The 18688-nt window shown below is 36.6% G+C and overlaps 1 protein-coding gene across 1 annotated transcript; it reads right to left on the reverse strand.

Annotated features, from left to right (window-relative positions):
- Window positions 1-314: 314 nt before the first annotated feature.
- Window positions 315-16884, reverse strand: PLK4 (polo like kinase 4). The gene is given in 16 exon segments (XM_052654921.1): window positions 315-417; window positions 1574-1680; window positions 2890-3030; window positions 3736-3880; window positions 4021-4112; window positions 4209-4342; window positions 5052-5201; window positions 6728-6830; window positions 7193-7297; window positions 8104-8471; window positions 10434-10534; window positions 11518-12541; window positions 15101-15215; window positions 15297-15392; window positions 16104-16199; window positions 16855-16884. Coding segments are annotated over 16 exon segments (2910 nt in total).
- Window positions 16885-18688: the final 1804 nt, after the last annotated feature.

Raw genomic sequence — 18688 nt, forward strand, 5'->3', positions numbered from 1 at the left:
ATACCACACACCATCTATATTTTTGCTTCAAAAGACTGTTCAATACAAACATATAAACACAGTAATTTCAAGGGTATATGTTCTAAGAGCAAAGTTAGGTGTCCTGTTTTAGTCTATGACCACTACATTTTGTGACTCATGTTCCATTCTGCTTTGTTCTCTCATTGGAAGACAGACATCCTTTATGGTACAGATTAAAATTCTCTTTTACAGAAAGGCTTTCTGAAGAAGTTTTTTAAAATAAAAATGTCACTTTACTTGAAAGCCAACAAAAAAGTTATTTATTAAACTTATATATCTAAAAGGAGCTTTAATCAATGAAAACTAAGAGTTGGATTAGAAAACATCAAAAGGATGGAAGAAAGACACTGTAATTTCTGTTTGATGTATTCTGGTAATTTTTCATTTTCTCCATACCTAAGTGAAGCAGAAGAGAAAAAGATAAAATTATAACTTAATCAGTTGGTTTGTATGAATACCAAAAGGCACAGTAATTCTTCAATGGCAAAAGGCAGTGCAGAAAGATTATACAAAATTATTTATTAAGACACTAAAACATAGTCAATTTGTATCCTTTTAAAATAGATCAATTTCTAAACGTATTATTTAAAAATAATAAAATAGATAAAAAAACTTGAACAGATTTTACACAAGCTGAAAATCTAGATTCCTCATTAAGTTGAAGACCCTAAAGAAAATACAAACTAAACACATTATAATAACATTTCCATTAAATATCAAAAGTTTCCGAACTACCATATCAAGTAAAAATCTGAACTTTTATCTTTGAACATGGGTTCTACCCATTTTATACCTTTATCTTTCCACTTTCTAGAACATTTGGAAGACGCTGTTTTAACAAGACCCCTCAACCTGTGAGTTCTTTAAATGATGGTACTGCATATATATACACAAAAGCAGTTGGTAAACACCCACAAACTATGTTTAGCCCAAGTATTTCCTCCACAATAAGCACTTTTCATAAAGTAGCATGTTTCTATTGGCATCATTGGCACCCTACCTTTTTAGTAAGTTATAGTTTGAAATGTGGAAACCAAACCACTGCTTTTTGTTGTTGTTGACAGATTTTTCTTTGTCAAAATAAGTATTGTATTAGCCTGGCATATACCCTCATTCAGAATGAGTATATACATTCAAAAAATTCTTTTAATCATTAATCACTTTACATTGATACAGCCTTTCATTTGGGAAAAATAGTCTGGTTATCTATTAAAGACTTCTTGTTTCTGTGTTCTTTTATATAAACTAAGTATTAATACATTACTTAGAAGTTCATTACTTCTGAAAAGGGTCAACTCAGACTAAAGGAACAGTAAGGCTAAAGCAATCTAACCAACTGGTGTGGATAATACATTCCAGCTACCTTGCATTTCTGTAGATAATCATAAAATATGTATTAAAAAGACTATGAGCTGCTTTGAATATATAACAGTATAAATAATAAGATTAACTTTGTCAACATGAAAAGAGTAACTTAAATCATTTATTTCAGCATATAGAGGAAAAAAATTAAAGCAAAGGGCTGAATCTCAACCAGTATTTTAAAACTTACCTAGTTGTTTGACCATCTGGTGATGTATAACTAATAGAAGACACTCCTGCCTGCACGACCAACTGGGACCCATCATTAAACTGAACCCACACAGCTCCACTAGTTAACTAGAAAAATAGCAAGCATGCAAAATTACTATATAGCAGAACATAAATTCTTAAAAGGCACTCGTGTTTAACAGATTTTTCACATAGTTAAAAAATAACAACAAACCCTTCAGGTAACTACAAATTTGGGGCTGTGATGGCAGCAACATTTGAGAATATCCATATTTTTTTCAGGTGATTCCTTTAATAGATAGGACATCAGAAATTAAATTTATTCTACATAAATCCTGTTTTCCATTAATTTCTACTAGGATGTCTGAACAAGTGTTTTTCCTTTCCCATAGTATTTCTAGCTAAGAACAGATTTAGAAAATTACCAAACAACACTTCCTTAGGTTACAATTTTCATCCATTCTTTGTTCTTAGGCCATGAGAATTTTTGTTCTGCCAGAGAATGTTACATCTTTGCTTTTGAAACTTGTTCCTTTAGTTAATGTGCCTGCCACTCCAAACAGAGTACAGGAATCCAACACTTGGGTTTACATCCAGATTCTGCCAACTAGTAGGAATGTGCAAGTCAACCTATCCATCATAAGCCATAATTTTACTATCTATGAAAGGAGGAGATGGCATCAACTTTACTAGGTTTTATTTTGGGAAATAATGTGACAATGTATGTGAAAAACATAGTACTACATAGGAGGTACTCGACAAATGCTGTGTTCCCTTCCCTTTATTTCCTACCTCTATAAAGGACTAAGCTGTATTTTACTTCACTGGTAAGTAAAAATTCCATGTGCTATACTCAAAAGTCTCCAAATTTCAAGTTTTCAGATAACATGCACATATAGGTTTACACCTACATGAAATTCTTTAAGTGTAGAACCAACTTTAAAATGCAAAAAATCTTTTCTGCCAAATCAAAGTTACTCTACTAATATAGATTACAAATTTCTAAAACTTAAAATGTCTTAGGGACATTCTCAAGTCCTAATGTTTAGCCATTATCATGACCTCTACTTTAAAGACAAATGCCAAAAACAGGTCACCTAGGCCCTAGCAAGCAATTTGGTTATCAACTAGTATCTAGAGTTTTCCAAGTGTATACAAATAAAAAAATTTTAAAATTATTAATGACATACCCAATGCAAAAAAGGTGTAAAAACTTTCTTGCAAAGAGAAATCTTTATATTTTTTGGTCATTGTCAATCACTGTGGAAACCAAATTACTACATACTTAGAAAATTTACATGCCTAAAAGCTTCTCACCTGTGTAGCCCAACCAACATTTTTCACAAAAACAGACTTCAAAAGTTGTGCTGATTTAGGGAGACAATCTTTAAGACTTCTAGGAGAGCTGTTTGTTTCAGAAGCTGCACCGGTAAGGCCAAGTCCTTCATTTGTAACCACCTACAAACAGTAAAACAAAGGAAGATATCATTCCTAAGCATTCCAGTAAGTCAACCTTAGCAAAAGTAGATAATGACCAGATTTTCATTATCTTAATTTATAAAAAAGAAAAGATAAAAAATTATCACATTATAGAAAATAAATGCATAGGACAGGAAAAAAAATTTCATTTTGGTAGACTTATTCATTTCCCTAAAGATATAATTTTTCATAGCTACAATTATAAATGGTTGTGAATACACACACACAACACAGATCTATTTCTTTAATCTTGTATTTTACTACATTGCTGTATCATCTTCATTGGCATGATAGTTCATTTGGTAAAAATAAGTGTTTTTTTAACCATGACCCTATCATGGATATTAAGGAAGTTAATGATATTTACTAGCAAAAATAAAACTATATATACGTTTAGTATATTTGGTGTTTTCCTTGAGGAGTCAAGTTAGGCCTCGCTGAGGTGCTTAAACTGAGAGCTGGAGGAGGAGAAAGAGCCATTAAAGGGTTCAGGAAAAGAACAGCAGGTCAAGTGAACAACCTGTGAAAAGGCCCTGAGAGTGCTGGGGTAAAATAGCTCAGGATGAGGCTAGACAAGTAGCTGGGTGACAGTAAGACCACAGTTAGGTGGTTTTAATTTTATATCAGGGACATTAGGCAATCATTGAAGAGTTTAAAGTACAGAAGTGACATGTATTTACTTACAGGAGGATTAAGTACTGGTGCCTGTTTTGGAGAAGCAGTACTATTTATGACCATTCTGTTCAGAGATGGTGGCTCTCGCATTGGGTAGTTTGGATCCACAGGAGGAGGAGGTGTTAAGGCCTTAGGTGAACTAGAACTAGGTCTTCTGAAGGAGAAAGACATGTCAAATACATTCCCTTAAAGCTTTCCATTTACAGAAAACAGAAGAATGCTCATAATGTAAACACTAAACTTAAAAAAAATTTACACATTTTAGTCATATTTAATAAATTTTCAAACATTTACCTTCCTACGATTATGGGGAAAAAAGGAGCACTTCCACTTTTCTTTTCCTCTTCTGAAATTATGGATTCCAGTGCTAAACAAATACGGTGGCCCTGTTTTAAAAGAGTGCTATCTGTCATTACTTCACCTATGTCACTTGTAATGTTAGTAACTGGTTAAGAAAAAACCTACTAAAAGTAGGTACATACCTCATTAGCATGGTTCATATACATTTTTACCTCCTCTCTTAAGCTATTAACTTCACTTTCACCTTTTAAGGTGTAAGATCTGCCAGTCTTTTCGATCACCTGAATTAAATCTTCTGTTTTGTGTATCTTTGCTCCTTAAAAAATAAGCAGAAAATGCTTTATCATTTCTATAAATATTCAATATATGTATATATATGAATATATATATTATCATACTCCAGTATACCGTAGCTCCTAGATCAAGGTATCATTTACATTTACTCATTGGCCATTAATAAAATGAGGCTCTCAAAGTAGTATTCCAATAAATATATGCCATTTTTTGGTATATGTCCATTTAAGTTCTAAGAAGCAGCAGCATATCAATCAGAATGTTCACACACACACACACACACACACGTCCACTTAAGTTCTAATAAGTAGCATATCAACCACACACACACACACACGTCCATTTAAGTTCTAAGAAGAAGCAGCATATCAATCAGAATGTTCACACACACACACGTCCACTTAAGTTCTAATAAGTAGCATATCAACCACACACACACACACACGTCCATTTAAGTTCTAATGAGAAGTAGCATATCAATCAGAATGTTGACACACACACACACGCACGCACGCACGCTGTGCTAGGGAATTCCCTGGTTCTCTAGTGGTTAGGATTTTGAGCTTTCTTTCCTGTGGCCTGGGTTTAGTCCCTGGTCTGGGAACTGAGATCCCACAAGCGCATGGTGTGGGCAAAAAAACAACAACTGTGCTGAATTAAAAAAACAAACCCACAATTACAAAATTACAAGCTAAAGGGGCAAAAAATAACCATTTCTAAATGGCACTTACCATCGTAAAACCAAACCTCAAAATCAGCACCAGGGGAATTCTCCATCAAAACACATTTAGCATATCTTGTAAAATAAGTAATTTTGGGAGATTTAGATCTTACAAGCTGTACAAATCTGGAAGCATATTGATATTTTCGCCAGTACTTTTCTAGGCAGACAAAAGAAAGAAATTACCTAATCTTAGGGAATGAAAATGTTGACATAAATTCAGTAACAGTCTTAATATTTATTTCTACTTTTTCTCAAAAATTTAACTCAAAAGTTAATAATTCCATTACCCACGGTTAATAATCCTATTAAAAATAAAATATTTTAGGGATGGAAGTCTACTATTTTAATATAAAAATTTTTTAGAGATGGAAGTCTACTATTTTAACGAAAATTAAAGACAGTATAAAATTCCCAAGATGTATGTAACAAAATCTGATAGATTAGTATCATGACTATTAAAAAAAAATCTCTCCTTGAATCACTGACTCCTTATTAAAAGTAAGATAATGACTCTAGGGAAGTTTTAATAAATGAAATGAAAAGAGTTCTAAGATATCAGAACCAAATAAGTTTGAGAAAAAGAAATGTAGCACTTTTTATATGAGTAAAGTACAGCATGCTAAATTTTTGTAGTTCCCTGTAACCGTGGTCATTTATGGGCTTCCCCGGTGGCTCACAGAGAAGGCAATGGCACCCCATTCCAGTACCGTTGCCTGGAAAATCCCACGGACGGAGCCTGGTAGGCTGCAGTCCATGGGGTTGCTAAGAGTCATGAACGACTTCACTTTCACTTTTCACTTTCATGCACTGGAGAAGGGAATGGCAAACCACTCCAGTGTTCTTGCCTGGAGAATCCCAGGGACGGGGGAGCCTGGTGGGCTGCTGTCTATGGGGTCTCACAGAGTCGGACACGACTGAAGCGACTTAGCAGCAGTAGCAGCTGGTGCCTCAGACAGGAAAGAATCTGCCTGCAATGTGGAAGATCTGGGTTCAATTCCTGGATCAGGAAGGTCCCCTGGAGGAGGGCATGGCAATCCACTCCAGTGGCTCTTGCCTGGAGAATCCCCATGGACAGAGAAGCCTAGTGGGCTATAGAGCTGGACATGACTGAAGTGACTAAGCAGCAGGAGCAGCAGTGGTCATTTATAGTATTTAACAGTCTTGCCTACCTGCTTTTATTCTAGTAAGGTTAGGTTAGATAGGTTCTCTCATTTGCTTTTAAGACACCTTAGCGAAGTCTTACTACTCAGTGCTTAATTTTCTAATTCATAATGTCCAGAAACTGAACTGGGAGTCAAATTTGGTTGACCACAATTACAAGGGATCATTATGTAGCACAGAAAGGTTTCAAAAGTAAAAAACCAGATACTTCGTGTTGAATTTTTAACACTATTCTAGACAAATTGTAACTAAACAAATGCACAAAGTATATTTGTGGACACATGACTAATATTCCAGAGTTAGTTTTTCCTTAAATAAAATAAAATTCCATTTTAACACAGAACATGCCTGAACACTGAATTAGTAAGGTACAGCACATCTCCCCAGATACAAAGTTGTAAGAACATAACTTGCAGCCCAAATGAAGTCAAGATATTTACAATTTACGATATCCACATGTATAGAGTTTATAGATTTATATAAATCCATTATCTAAATTTATTCCCTGGTAAATTTACATACCTGGTAAATTATCAAAATTATACCTACTGATATTATCAGTAGGTGAGGGTGGTCTATCAGCAAGAGGAAAACCTCTTCCATCATTTGGATAATAAATAGTGATCTGTCAAAAAATTTAAAAAATTCTAATTATATGCCATAAAGTTAAAGAACTATATTTTGTCACTAAAATTATAAAAGAGCTCACATGAATATTAAATTTTATCTTTATTGAAAACACAATACTCTCTAAAAGTAATTTTTTCACTGTTTAAACTTAAGCCTGAAGTTTAGATTTTGTTACTAGTTATAATTATTTTTTAAACCACACTACTTTATTTATAGTATGCTATTTTAGTTTTTGAATTCCATATATACTATCATATCAGGAAAAGTAATTTAAAAAATTGTTTTGTAATAGAATGAATGGAATGGTAAATACTTAAGTGATGAAGCTGCAAGATAATAAAAGTGAATCCACATTACCATACTCCCATCACTAGATATCTGAAGAACTTCTTTCACATATTCTTGAGATGCATAATCCTTCAAAAGCTCCACACATACCTCCTCTGAATCAAGTATGCTCACCTAAAAAAAACCAAAAACTAAAATCAATAACAATTATTTATCAGAACATTCTGACATATATATTAGTGAAGAGCAAAGTACTTAACCATGGCAGAAACAAAAAAATTAACATAAAAATAAAATAGCTGCTTCACTGCAATAGTCTAGATCACAGGTGTATTTGAGCACAACTGTGAAACATAAGGAGTAAAGGTGAGATGGTATAATGAGGTGTGAAATAACCAATGAGCAGAAACGAAGCAGAAGGTAGGGTGGAGAATTTAAGGGCTTTGTAAAGAATAGCACTCCAATTAAAGGCAAGACTGGGTGAAACGGAAAACAGGATGAATAGGGAATTAAAAAATAAAAGTCACTATTCCCAATACACACATTAAAAAAAAAATCCTCTACTTATTTTTCATATTCCTGTTAAAACATCAATAGTTTGAGATGTTTAAATAGTTATATTTTCTAGTTTATCTTTTTGAGACTGGATTAAATGTAGAAACAATGAAAACAAAAGATAATACTATATTAATTTAGTGATTAGGATTGTGAATAATATTTAACACAGCATTTGGCCAGTATTACTTCTAAATGTTTTTCATTATCAATAATTTAAAGTTCATATCAGTTCACCATTCTTAAAGTATCCAGAAGAAGAAAACAGCTATTGTTCCATAAACATGCAATCTCTTTTATGTGAGTTGATCAAGTACATATAAAAAATACAGGGACATTATAGAACTGAAAAGATACCATGCTTGATACCAGAAACCATATACTCAAGGAAATCATACAGTGATTTAGAAAAATAACAGACATACCACGGCCTTTTTGGTTTTCTGTCGGATTGGTTTTAACCTATAAGCAGTCAAAGGAGATGTAATGCTTCGTAATGTACGCTTCTGATAGACCAACGGTGGCTCCACACCCCTAGCCTTGCTTTGTTCAGAAGAAGGATCTAAGCCAAAAATAGATTCTTGTTGAATTATTTCAGGTTTAGTGTGATATGCAGTCATATATTTCATGGTATTCAAATGTTTTACAGAACGTGCATTATCAGAAGCATTGGGGCTCCTTTTGGCTCTTGTATCAGTCTAGGCGTTTCCTGATGTGTCCTGCAAATCTGGGCGGCCCTGGAAATCTCTGTTTGGGCTAATACTGTTGTGCTCAGTAGTTTCTCTTAAATGAGCTACAATATACATAAAATAAAGCAACTTAGTGAATAATTAAAGTCAAGTCTACACAAAACAATGTCATGCTGGTCACAACAGCATACTTTTTTATGAAGAACAAAAGAAATCTAGTTAAAAAAACCAAACTCATAATTTTCCAGTTTAAGATATGGCATAAGGGACTTCCTGGCAGTCCAGCCATTAGGAATTGGTGCTTTCACAGCTGAGGGCCCAGGCTCAACTCCTGGTCCGGGAACTAAGATCCCAGAAGCCATGCAGTACAGCCACAAAAAGAGAAAAAGATATGGCATAATAAAATAGTGACTTAAGAAAAAAAAAGATATTGACTTTAAAAGGATATTTCAAGCTAGCCTGCAAAAGAATACCTTTAAGTCTAAGACTAAGAAAGAAAAGATACCAATATGAAATTAATTTTTCAATCAAAGCAAAACTGCTGCTGCTGCTAATTCGCTTCAGTCGTGTCCGACTCTGAGCGACCCCATAGATGGCAGCCCCCCAGGCTCCCCCTAGTCACCTACTAAATGGGTCACCTACTAATGCTAAACAAGCAACTGCCAATGATGCAATAAATATAGATTTGAGAGGAGTTCCCAAATGATCATTCCACATAACATGTAAGCTAAGGACTATTTCATTTTTACTTACAAAATATGCAACTAAAGCCAAAACACACTAAAATATACAAAATAGCTTTAATATCATTAATACTTAATATTACAAATGTTATTTGTAGCTACATTTCTAAAAAAGCTCTTGTTGAACTTTACTTATTTAAATTTTATATATCAACAGTTCTAGAGTTCAGATGGAGACATCATTTTTTAAAAAGCTCTTAAAATGATGAGAGCACATAAAACTTTGTAAGACAATTTTTCTAATGCTAAATCTAACAATCTGTATCTCAGTTTTCCCCTTAAATGACTTTTACATGCTTTCCCCTCCTCACTACCATTATAATAGGAAATATCTTATATCAAATAATATACTTTAAAATTGCAGCAGCAATTATTATTATAAACAAGTATTATAAAGTATTATAAACAAGGTTACCCCAGGCATGTCCATGTTACCAAATGAGAAGTATGTATAAACACAGTAGAAGGTTAAGTACAAGATTTAAGCACAGGGCAGTTTTATAGTTTAAAACACATAAGGCTGAATTATCAGCTTTAACAAGTACACATGAGAAGATTAATTATCTTTTGGGATCTTGAAAATAATACACACACAAATAGACTTGTGGTGACAAAATAACTCTACTTAAATTACACCCATATATTATGTACTTTGTCTGAAGTAATATGATACTTAGTAAAAAATTATCTTCCCCTCTCCATATGTTTCTTCCATATGTTTCTTTTTTATTCTCACTTTTCCCCATAATTATTTTCCAACCCACTTCTGTGAATCTAGCATGTTCATTAAGGAGAAATGTTTAACCTTCAAACTCTGGGTCTATAAATGAAATAATGACTTAATTAGGTTTTAGTAGCTGTGTAGTGTTATGCAAGGTCCCACTGGTATACTGTGATATCCATACCCCCATATAGTCAAAAATAAAATCAACCATCTTTTGATTATTTTATAGGCACTAACATAGGTACTTATTACAGAGAGACTGTGAGAGCAGAGGGGTTTAGAGACTAAAGTCTCTGAGCCAGACTGTGTGGCTTAGACTCATGTCTATTTATGGACAGTGTGGCTTGGCAAATTAAGCTTTGAGCACTATAACGTCCTCATTTGTAAGACAGGACTAATAATAGTGTCTTCTTTGTATAGTTTTTGTGAGAATTTAAAAAGTTAATGATCTATGTTAAGCATTAAGGACAGTGGTTGACAAGAGTAAATACTCAAAATGTACTGTTATTACTGTAACTAGGAATCTAAAGAGAAAACTGCAATGCTTGCTAAGTGGCCAAATTATTAATATTTTATTAAATAGTCCATTAAAAACTCACCATTTATTTGCAGATTCCCAAACCATTGTTGCACCGTTTCAGTCTGAGGTGTCTGGTCAGGAAATGGAAAGGGAGCTTTTCCTGGACAAAGATGATTGGAGCTAAAGAAAGAAAAAAAAATTTTCCATAAACTAATAAAAAATTATCTGATAATAACTTTGTAAAATAAAAATACTTTAAAAAGAGAGATTTCTTTTGATACGAACACCTAAAAACTTTTAGATTAATAGTAGAACTCAATATTTACATAACTAAATGGTCTCTACAAAGCTAAATTCCCATGCCAAAATGCCCATGGCACTGTGACACTATTTCTATATGGCTACTATCCTCTTGTAATTTAAGAATAAAAATCAGAGGGGAAAAAAAACCCAAACACTAGTCACTAAAAACCTAGTCTTCATGTGAGAAGCAGGTAACAGTATGATTCCTCATCACTTAAGCTCAGAATGATGCTAAAGCTGAAACTCCAGTACTTTGGCCACCTCATGTGAAGAGTTGACTCACTGGAAAAGACTTTGATGCTGGGAGGGATTGGGGGCAGGAGGAGAAGGGGACGACAGAGGATGAGGTGGCTGAATGGCATCACTGACTTGATGGACATGAATCCGAGTGAACTCTGGGAGTTGGTGATGGACAGGGAGGCCTGGCATGCTGCGATTCATGGGGTTGCAAAGAGTCAGACACGACTGAGTGACTGAACTGAACTGAACTCTCTATTTGTGTGTGTGTTTATGTATGGTTACTGTTAAGAGTACTTTAGGGATCACACATTTAAAATATGATACACTGCACTGGAGACCTGCTTCATATAAAATTAAACATGACACTAAAAAATAAGTATTAAACACATGCTACAGATACATCCATGAGCACATATACTCATTTTAATTCTTAACTACAATTCAAAATTATCATTCTGATTTTCTATTAAAAAATAGAAATCATAGTTAAGAAGTGCCCCAGGAATATCTGATAGGGTTAGAAAAAAAGATACCCCCAACCTTAGTTACAAGCAGCTTCATGTTTGTGATAATACAATGCTTATCTAAAAGTAAAATGCTTTCGATAGAATTATTCTTACAGTGCTTGATTGTTATCAGGTCCTTCAAAAGATCCAGAACTATTGGATGTCTTTTCCTTAAAGAAGTGAAAAATATTAGCTTCGTTGTTTGTGGGTGAGTATCTTTCATGTTCCTCCACTCCTGATCGTTTGGATTTTGAAAGCATTTCTGCTGAGTAACATCGTTCCATTGTATATGTTTTCACTCGAGACTGACCATGAGAAGTCTCAGATCTATCAGAGGAATGGGCTCTACGAAGGTATCGAGAATGCGGCCTTTCTTCTGCCTCTTGGATTACTCTTCCCCTTCCACTATTACTGGTTTCTTGTTCTTGATTGCCCCATGAAGTATAAAAGCTGCTTCCATCTCCTGAAGAAGAAAAATCACTTGGATTTTTACTCTTTGGAAATATAGTCATTTTATTTGGGAGTGGCTGTTCAATCAAAAGTCGTCTTCTGTCAAATAAACTACCACTTATACTGGTACTGGAAGAAGCTGTAATTGCTGTAGAAATTGTGGCATGTCCACTATCAATCGAGTCTTCTACAGTTCCTAAATCCTTACTTTTTTTTGAAGAGTTTCGGGACATAAAAGGATGATCTAATACTGAAGACAGACTTAAACGATCTGCTGGATTTCTACGAAGTAACTGGTGAATGAGGTCCTTGGCTTCTCTTGACAAAAAAGTTGGCATTTCATAATCTGCCAATACTACTTTATTTAATGTGTTCTTGACCGTGTCAGTGTCAAAAGGTGGCCTCCCAATAAGTAACGTATAAAACATACAGCCCAAGGACCAAATATCAGATTCAAGTCCATGTGCACTTCGAGTTGCAATTTCTGGAGAAATGTAATTAGGAGTTCCACATAACGTATAGTGCTTTTCATGAGGCATTTTCAACTGAGTTGCCAGCCCAAAATCAGCAATCTTGATGTTCATATTACGTGTAAGTAAGAGGTTAGAAAGTGTGAGGTCCCGGTGTAATATACCATGCGAATGGAGATATAACATTCCTGTGATGATTTGGTGCATGAAGTGTCGAGCTGTTAGAATGCAAAAAATAAAAGTTACAACTTAGAAAATCTGAAGATTCAGTATTTAGAATACATTATGAAACCCAAGTACATAAGCTAATATTACAATTAGTGAACTGGTTTGTGGCTTAGTTTCACCAACCAAAATACCACTCTGATAATTTTATAATATTCTTTAATATTTCCCTTTAAGACATCTAGGCACTCCTTTTAATCTTTGTCCTTTACAACTGATGAGTTTTCTAATACAGTTAAGGGATGCTTACTTTTATTAAGAATTGAGAATGACTAGAGTTAACTAGGGTAACCAGAAGTCCATAGAAATTAAGAGAAAATATTTATAATTTAACAAAAAATTCATAAATACACTCAAATTTTAAAAAACAGAAAAGCAATCTAAAGTTCCTTTGATGTCCCCATGTTCTGCACGCATACTCAGTAGTGTCTGACTCTTTGCGACCTCATGAACTGTAGCCCATCAGGCTCTTCTGTCCGTGGGATTTGGTTGCCATTTCCTTCTCCAGGAGATCTTCTTGACCAAGGGATTGAACCCACATCACCTGCATCTCCTTGATTAGCATGTGGATTCTTTACCACTTCACCACCTGGGAACTGGCCAACTATACTTCCTCTTCTGTGAACAGTTTCCTTATATCCCTCATCCATTTTCCTATTCAATTGTCTTTTTCTTTTTAGGCATGCCTTATTTTTCTTTTTTGATCGCACTGGGTCTTGGCTGCTCTGTGCAGCCTTTCTCTAGTTGCAGCGAGCAGGGGCTACTCTTCACTGCATGGTGCACAGGCTTCACTGTGTGTGCAGAGCATAGGCTCCAGGCACACGGGTTTCAGTAGCTGTGGCACATGGCTCAGTAGTTTCAGATGGCTGGTTCTAGAGCACGAGCTTAGTCTCTCCGTGCCATGTGGAATCTTCTGGGTCAGGGATTGAACCTATGTCCCCTGCATTGGCAGGGGGACTCTTAACTACTGTACCACCAGGGAAGTCCAGGCATGCCTTATATTTTAAATATTAATTGGCCAGCCATTTATTTTATAAATATTTTCTTCCTATCTTTAACTTTGAAATTTGTTGAAGTTGCTCAGTCGTGTCTGACTCTTTGCGACCCCGTGGACTGTAGCCTACCAGGCTCCTCGGTCCATGGGATCTTCCAGGCAAGAATACTGGAGTGGGTTGCCATTTCCTTCTCCAGGGGATCTTTCTGACTCAGGGATCGAACCCGGGTCTCCTGCACTGTAGGCAGACGCTTTACCGTCTGAGCTACCAGGAAATTTGTTGACAGTATCTTTTGTCATATACATTCTTGGTTCTAATTAAATTGGTAATTCATCTCCTTCCAATTTTTGTAAGTTATGTCTTATATAAGAAGACCCTACTATATAAGAAAACCCTACAGTATTATGAAAAAATACAGTATTCATCATCAATATGTATATGAATTTATTTTCAATTTGTATAATGTTCTTACTTTCAATCTAAGGATATAAACATTTCCATGATTCTTAATATGTGTTACCAAATTGCTTTCTAAATGGGTTAAATATAGAATCAAATGGACAAAAAGACTGTCAACAACCATCTTTCTTAGATTTCAATCTAGCCTGCAATCTCAGTTAGCAGCGTAAGATAATTTGAAAACAATCATTTCTAAAACTTCCTTGGTGGTCCAGTGGGTAAGATTCCAAGCTCCCAAATCAGGGGGCCCGGGGTTCAACCCCTGCTTGGGCAACTAGATCCTGCATGCATCCACAACTGAGTCTGCAAGCCTCAATGAAGATTCTGGGAGCTGCAACTAAGATGCAGCACAGCCTAAATAAATAAATAGACAGACAGAAAACAATCATTTGTGTGATGATACAAGGACCTTACTTGCTCCTGATCTGAAATATAAAAATGTTACCTCTAAGAAACTGTGGAAGCTGAAACTGACAATGTGTTTGATAGTAAGGAACTATTAGGTGTGATAGTGACTTTGTCCTTACTTTTTTTTTTTTAAAGTCTGTCTCAATTAGAGATAAAAAGATGTCTATGATTTGCTTCAAAATACTCTGGGGCACTGGGGGAATAAGAAGAGTAAGATGAAACTATTTGACCATGAGTTGATAGTTTTGAAAGATGACTGGTAAGTTCATAGGGGCTCATTATATTACTCTCTCAGTTTAAATGTTTGACATTTTCTATAGCAAATGGTTTCAGCAGGTACTTGTGTTTGACTTAGAAACTACTTTATAGTCATCAAGAGCATTTTTTCTAAAAAACTTTTCTAGATGTCAAAGGATACACATTAAACTGTGACCAATGATTTAAAATGTTGTTTTTAAAAGAAGTAAATTTCTCCTTCTACTTTATTTCTGTAATACCTAAATTATTCACATGAATTAACAGCTGTTTAAAGTTTGGTAGGGGGGAACGGTCTCCTTTTGTAGCCTAAAGTAATAATTGAAACAGTTTTACTAAATATTACAAAATAGTACATTCTTCAAAACTACAAAAAGGAAAACTCATATCTACCAAAAAAATTTCTTTAAAGGAAAAAAAAGAAGTATGGCTTACCTTCATTTTCTGAGAATGGTTTTCTTCTATTTTTTAAATACCTGTTCATTTCTCCATTATGGCACATTTCTAATACTAGGTACACATAATTGTTATCTTCAAAATAGTTATACAGCTGAAATGTAAAAGGGTGTAATAAATTATAATAGAGAAAAATTCCATGTCCTTGGCCACTTTTATAAAATGTGTATCTTACCTCCAAGATAGAAGGATGTTTCAATTGGCAATGTATTTTCACCTCATTTTGGACTCTCTGTACCATTCCAGCTTTGTACATGGCTTTCTTATCTATCTAAAATAACATGAGAGTTTTAAACATTCATGATAAACTTTCAAATGTGAATTTGTCATGTTAACTTTGAAAAAAGAAAATATACTTTGAAACATTCTTTAGTCCTTTTATCTACTTTTTAGATCAATTTATTCTGTTGTCTGTTTTCCCCATGCACCCAGCAGAGTGCTTGGCAGAATGAACTAATAAGTTTCTCTAATGCATTCCAATATACTCTATCAACTTAAAGAATTTATAGTTCAACTATCGAATCTATGATAACAACAACAACACAAATTTAGCAAAGTTTTAAAAGAAAACTTCCCTTTCCTTTTTCTACTGGTTTAGGTGTTTCTTAGCTTATATTACTCCTGTTAGATTGACTCCTAACAATCAAGAATAGTATTTTAGCCTGTTACGGTGCAAAACAGAATTATGGACAAGGGTATTCTTCTTATAAACAAATTATTATTTGTTCTTTGATTTCTACCAATTACTCCAAGTATGCATAATTAGAACAGATACCAGATCTAATGAACATCAGTAAAGATAAGGCATTTATTTAAGATATCCTTCAATTCACCTGTTGGCATTACCGTATTTTGCTTAAGCAATGGGCTTTTTACACCATAAAGAAAAGGCTGGCAGGTAAGGAGTTTCTAACATCTCAAGTAGCAAACCTCTCTAGTTATCTGCAAAGTAGAAGTGAGAAACTGATTAATATATTCTTACCATTTTGATTGCAACTTCCAAACCAGTGTGAATGGACTCAGCTCTATAAACACCAGCAAATGATCCTTTACCAAGCAGATTTCCAACTCTAAAATCCTTAAAAGTTAAAATTAAAGAATACGTGTGATGATTTCCAGAAGTAGAAAGGAAGAGAAATAGGAAGGGGCTGGAAAGAGGATAAACAGGATCGAAAGGAGAATCTGCATTTAAAATTCAAGCAGGTATTACACCTCAATACAGCTGGTGTCTGGGGTAGACAGCATGTTGACGGCTTGTGTGTCTGTGAGCTTCCAGGCTGGTTTCTAGATGCAGCACCCTAATGATCTGGTTCCTTAGCCTCAGCAACCTCCTCCCTCCTCCCACCTCCAGCCAACCCCTGAGAGCTAAGGGCTGGAACGGAATCCCGCCGCAGCTCCCGCCGGAGGTAACCGCCATTCCCCTGGAGAAGGGGGAGACACCCTAGCCCTGCTCTAGCGCGGCAGCTCAGGCGGGATCGCTGACCAGGGGCCGCGGTATCTACGGACAGAAGGGCGGAGCCACAAGGGACTCACTTGTCCCACGGCCGCCGCATCTCCGAGGGGCGGGCCGCTCCGCCCCCAAACTGCCGGGCCCGGGTGGTTGGGACCCTCCCCAGGCACTTCGGAGCCAGCCCTGCAGCTGTTAGCTTCGACTTATCCCCTTCCTGCCAGGGTCTCGAGACCCGGCACTCCGACTCCCGCCCGCCCTACTCGGGACTGCCGAGTCTTTTCACCTCGATCTTTTCTCCGATGCAGGTCGCCATATTTCCAGGCCGCGGCCCGTGCTCCCCGGATCAGCTCCCTTCACGCAGTTCCTTCGAGGCAGCACTCCAAGCAGCCAGCGGGTCTTGGCGCCCATCAGGCTCGGTTCTCTAGGCCGCCGCTCTTTGCGACGACAGCACAGCCTCCGAAAGGTCTACCGGGCACCTTCTGAGGCCTGGGCGGTGCCTCCGCGCTCCCATTTTGAAAAACTCCCGCCGGTGGCTCTCCTCAGAGGTTGGAGGTGACGTAAGGAGGCGGGTCGCTCCGAAGAGGCTGAGCCGGGCCGCGCATGCGTGATAGGCGCCTTATCCCGCCCGCCCCTGCACGAGGACCGGAAGTGTTTCGGCGTCCTGCAGCTTGGCCGGAAGTGTTGGCAGTTCGGGTTTTGGGAGACCAACTCCAGACGGATGAAAAAGGTAACTTCAAATATGGTCATTTACTCACTTCAGGGTGTGAAAAGGTCCAGCTTCCAATTCCGTAAAGGACTTAAAACAATTTTTAAATTCCAAATACTTAAAGTTGACGGAACAGCTTGTTGTTCAGTCTTTTCCGACTTTTACAACTCATTAACTTAAGCAGCCGTTTACAGCTCAATGCTTACTTACTCCAGTGTTTCATAACTGATATGAGTGGACGCGGTACTTTAAGAACATGGACTCCTTTATTTGTTTTGGTAAATTTCTATTAATTACAATGCTATTTGTGTAATAACTCATGTTTAAGAGATCTTACACGTGTGATAATGTATGTCGACTTAAATGCAAAACGTATGAGTTACGAGTTAAGTTTTACTTGAGGCAAAATGAGGTTAATAGGCGGGGAGACAGCATTTCAGATAGCTCTGAGAAAATTGCTACAGAGGCAGGAGGGGAAGGTTAGTCTATATATGTGATTTTGGTGAAGGGGGAGTACATTGCAGTCAAGCACATATTTTTTGCATAATGTTTCTGCTAGTCTCCTGTTACCTCTACAAGTATTTTAAGTCATGTGCTGCTGCAGCTGCTGATTTTCAACACTCGTGAAAGGAGTTTAGGGTGGAGGGCAGAAGTGAGGGACTCTGTGCTCTGTAGAAAGCTGGCAGAACACGTTTTCCAAATACTTTCAGGAGCCGATTTTATGAGCCCAATTCTTATACCTCCTTATATCTAGAAAAACACTAGAATCCTCATGGTGAAGACTTTCTCCTAACTAGCAAAAAGCTTTACGGTCTGAGCCACCAGGGAAGCCCCAAGAAGGAAATGGAAACCCACTCCAATATTCTTGCTTGGAAAATCCCTTGGATAGAGGAGCCTGGTGGGCTACAGTCTATGGTGTTGCAGAGACTCTGACACGACTGAAAGTGACTTAGCATGCATGCATAATCATGCAGAATCCACCCTTCACCTTAGAACTCTTTTGGTGTTGTATACATTTTATGGGTTTGAAAAAATGTATAATGACATGTATCCATCATTATAGAATTTTCACTGCCCTAAAAATCCTCTGTACTCCTCCTATTCACCTCTCCCACCCCCAGTGCTACCTGCTAAGTCGCTTCAGTCGTGTCAGACTCTTTGTGTTACACTGGGCTGCAGCTGGCCAAGCTCCTCTGACCATGGCATTCTCCAGGCAATAATACTGGAGTGGGTTACCGTTCCCCCCTCCAGAAGGTCTTCCCAACCCAGGGATTGAATCCACGTCTCTTAACATCTCCTGCATTGGCAGGTGAGTTCTTTACCTGTAGCGCCTGGGAGGAGAAGGCAATGGCAACCCACTCCAGTACTCTTGCCTGGAAAATCCCATGGACGGAGGAGCCTGGTGGGCTAC

Source organism: Budorcas taxicolor, chromosome 17, assembly GCF_023091745.1.
Source record: "Budorcas taxicolor isolate Tak-1 chromosome 17, Takin1.1, whole genome shotgun sequence".
Taxonomy (NCBI): Eukaryota; Metazoa; Chordata; class Mammalia; order Artiodactyla; family Bovidae; genus Budorcas; species Budorcas taxicolor.